At 31.7% G+C, this 3,767-nt stretch overlaps 1 protein-coding gene across 1 annotated transcript; it reads right to left on the bottom strand.

Annotated features, from left to right (window-relative positions):
• Positions 1-619: 619 nt before the first annotated feature.
• TRIADDRAFT_34316 (uncharacterized protein) lies at positions 620-3,169 on the bottom strand (the record flags this gene model as incomplete). Its single annotated transcript, XM_002118484.1, has 2 exons — positions 620-743; positions 2,976-3,169. Coding segments are annotated over 2 exons (318 nt in total), but the record flags the coding sequence as incomplete, so codon positions are not given.
• Positions 3,170-3,767: the final 598 nt, after the last annotated feature.

The following is a 3,767-nucleotide window of genomic DNA, read 5'->3' as shown; positions in this document are numbered from 1 at the left end:
TGTTGACAATGTATGATTAGCGTATTAAGCACTAGAATAAGCATAACGTGAAAAGTAATTAAAATTTGGAATGAAACTGATCTGTATCGTATAAAGTACTCAAATAACTAGAAATAAACTATACAAAACAAGATAACGATAGACTGTGTGGATGTCATGTTCTGTGATAGTTACATAATTAGTATGTTACCTTCTTTCTATATATGGTTAAATATCACGATGGTATCACGTCATGCGTATATAGATGTAGTTATGGTACTATATTAAGGTTATCTATATATGTATTCTCATGTTGCCATACTCGGTATGATATTCTATTTGTAATGTCTAAACTAGGGAAACCTTTCTCTTAGTGATGATCTTGTGATCTACGCCAGTAGATCAAAGGTCACAATAAAGAAAGTATATAAACTCATTAGTTTAACAATAAAGTTAGTTCTTCAACTTAATTACTGGGTCTCCTTGTTGAGTGCAGATCTAGTACTTGTTACAAAATTTGGAAGTTGTAACAGTGGAACAGTAGAACGATAAACTATACAAAATAAAATAGCGGTAGACTACGTAGAACATTAGAACGATAAACTATACAAAACAAGATAACGGTAGACTAAGAGGAACATTAGAACGATAAACTATACTGTACAAAACAAGATAACGATAGACTATGTAGAACATTAGAGCGATAAGCTATACTATACAAAACAAGATAACGATAGACTATGTAGAACACTGTTACCAAGAAACTGATGAGAAAATGGCAAATTGTCCGCGTCAAATTGTACTAGATCCTGAAAAACAAAACAGAACTGTAACGGTAATATTAAATTGTCTCTTGTTGTGTGGAACATGGTGTCAGTTCCTCCTATGTTAGTGCAATATATGCTATTGATTATCTATTGGTGGGAATCGGAAAGATGTAGCGGTGTTAATGGGCCTCTTGGTGAGAAGCGCAGGTGGAAGCCCTAGAAGATTGACTATTGGTCGAGGAGCTGAGGAACAAGGTTCGAGGAGATATAAACAAGACGCGGATCATGTTAAAGGGCTCCTATACTGTAGCCGTTACGATATACTATTTTGTATATGGAAAATTGTGATAGAGTTTTGATGTAAATATTTACATCAAAGATAGATATATAAGGAGGCTAATATAATTGTAGAGCTAGATAGATTCATTCATAGGTTAGCTTGGAGAAGTCACATTAGATATTCTTTTGATATTATATCTGTAGTTTTTAATGCCTGTATTTTAACATCGTAATAAAACTTTAAAACTTTTTATATTAACGGAGTCTTACTCATTCTTGTGAGTCGATTGTAGGTAATATAGGAAATAGTATTACAAGAACAATCCTGAATTACTAGAAAATACTGCTTACTTTCCTCTTTCTAGTAGTCCTTAAAATAAACACAGTGTATTGATAAATCAGGTGGAGAACGGTCTAGGACAACTTGACGCGGCTATACAAGGTAGTAGTATAGGATGTAAAAAATATCAATATAGATTTGATATTTACGAGGGGGAATTGCATACTTTACAGCGTTCAATCCTATACACCGTAAAATTAATCTAATGCAGCAAATTATCTGTTTTACGAGGGTGGATTTAATATTTTACAGCGTAAAATTATATTAATGCGGTAAATTATCCGGTTTCGGGTGGTGCATTACAATTATAAAATACAGTATATACAGTATATGAAATATAAAACGATCAACTATTTGAAACATATAAACGATAAGATGTGTGGAACATTAAAACTATACTGTAAACTACAGAATACAGAATAGAAAATGATGAACTATGTGAAATATAAGAACGATAACCTATATGGAACATAAATATGATAAACTAAGTGGAACATGGAAACTATGGACTATGTGGAACATTAAAACCATACTATAAACTAAAGAATGCCGAATATCGAACGATTAACTACGTGAAACATAAAACGATAACCTATGTGGAATATAAAGACGATAAACTATGTGGAACAATGAAACTACACCGCAAACTAATGTATACGGAATATAAAACCATCAACTACAGTATGAGATACATAAAAACGATAACCGACGTAGAAAATAAACACGATAAGCTATGTGGAACATTAAAACTATACTGTAAACAAAAGAATGCGAATATAAACCCTAAACTTTGTGGGACGTAGACTATAAGCTATGTAGAACATTGTAACTATACTGTAAACTAAACAATGCGGAAAATGAAACCAACAGCTAAGTGGAACATAAATACTGTAAACTATATGGAATATCCAAACTGTGAACTATGTGGAACATCGTTACAAAGAAACGATATGAAAATGTAAAAGCTTATAGTCTATGTGGAACATTCTACACTTTCAAAAACAAACAAATCGCGAAAACAAAGGCTTAATCTCAGTGGATCGTAGTAAAAAGACTATGACTACTCTACCACTTACAATACTATTTGGAACATGCAAACAAGAACATATGTGGAACACAACAAAGACTATAAGCTATGTGGAACATAGATACTATAAACTATGTGGAACATCGTTACTAACAAACGATATGGAATAGGTTAACTATAAACTATGTGGAACATCGTTACTAACAAACGATATGGAATAGATTAACTATAAACTATGTGGAACATTGTTACTTAGAAACGATATGGAATAGCCAATCTATAAACTATTTGGAACATCGTTACTAACAAACGATATGGAATAGATTAACTATAAACTATGTGGAACATCGTTACTTAGAAACGATATGGAATAGCCAATCTAAAAACTATGTGGAACATCGTTCTAAGAAACGATATGGAATAGATTAACTATAAACTATGTGGAACATCGTTACTTAGAAACGATATGGAATAGCCAATCTAAAAACTATGTGGAACATCGTTACTAAGAAACGATATGGAATAGATTAACTTTAAACTATGTGGAACATCGTTACTAAGAAACGATATGGAATAGATTAACTATAAACTATGTGGAACATCGTTACTAAGAAACGATATGGAATAGATTAACTTTAAACTATGTGGAACATCGTTACTTAGAAACGATATGGAATAGATTAACTTTAAACTATGTGGAACATCGTTACTTAGAAACGATATAGAATAGATTAACTTTAAACTATGTGGAACATCGTTACTTAGAAACGATATGAAAATGTCAAAGTTTATAGTCTATGTGGAACATTCTCCACTTTCAAAAAGAAACAAATCGCGAGAACAAGGGCTTAAACTAAACCCTAAACTATGGGGAACATTTAGACTATAAGCTATGTGGAACATTAAAACTATTCTGTAAACTAAACAATGCGTAATGTAAAACCAACTAATTAGAACATAAAAAACAGTAAGCTACGGTAAGTGGAACATCGTTACGATAAACTATGTGGAACATAAATACTGTAAAATAAGTATAGTCTTGTAAATCACCGTAATTAGCGGTTGCAATCTATAAGAATATGAAAGGATACGTGATATAGTTGTAATAATATAGTGATAATCCGGTAAATAAGTATATGGAATATAAAAACTATAAACTATGTGAAACATCGTAACGAAGAAACGATTTGGAATATCTAAACTATAAACTATGTAGAACATCGCTACTAACAAACGACATAGAATATCCAAACTATAAACTATGTGGAACATCATTACTAAGAAACGATATGGAATATCCGAACTATAAACTATGTGGAACATTGTTACTAACAAACGACATGGAATAGCCTGACTATAAACTATGTGGAACATC

The sequence above is a fragment of the Trichoplax adhaerens genome, genomic scaffold, assembly GCF_000150275.1.
Source record: "Trichoplax adhaerens TRIADscaffold_129 genomic scaffold, whole genome shotgun sequence".
Lineage (NCBI taxonomy): Eukaryota > Metazoa > Placozoa > Uniplacotomia > Trichoplacea > Trichoplacidae > Trichoplax > Trichoplax adhaerens.
Note: the sequence above shows the minus strand (reverse complement) of the source record. Positions and strands in the feature narration are given on the sequence as shown.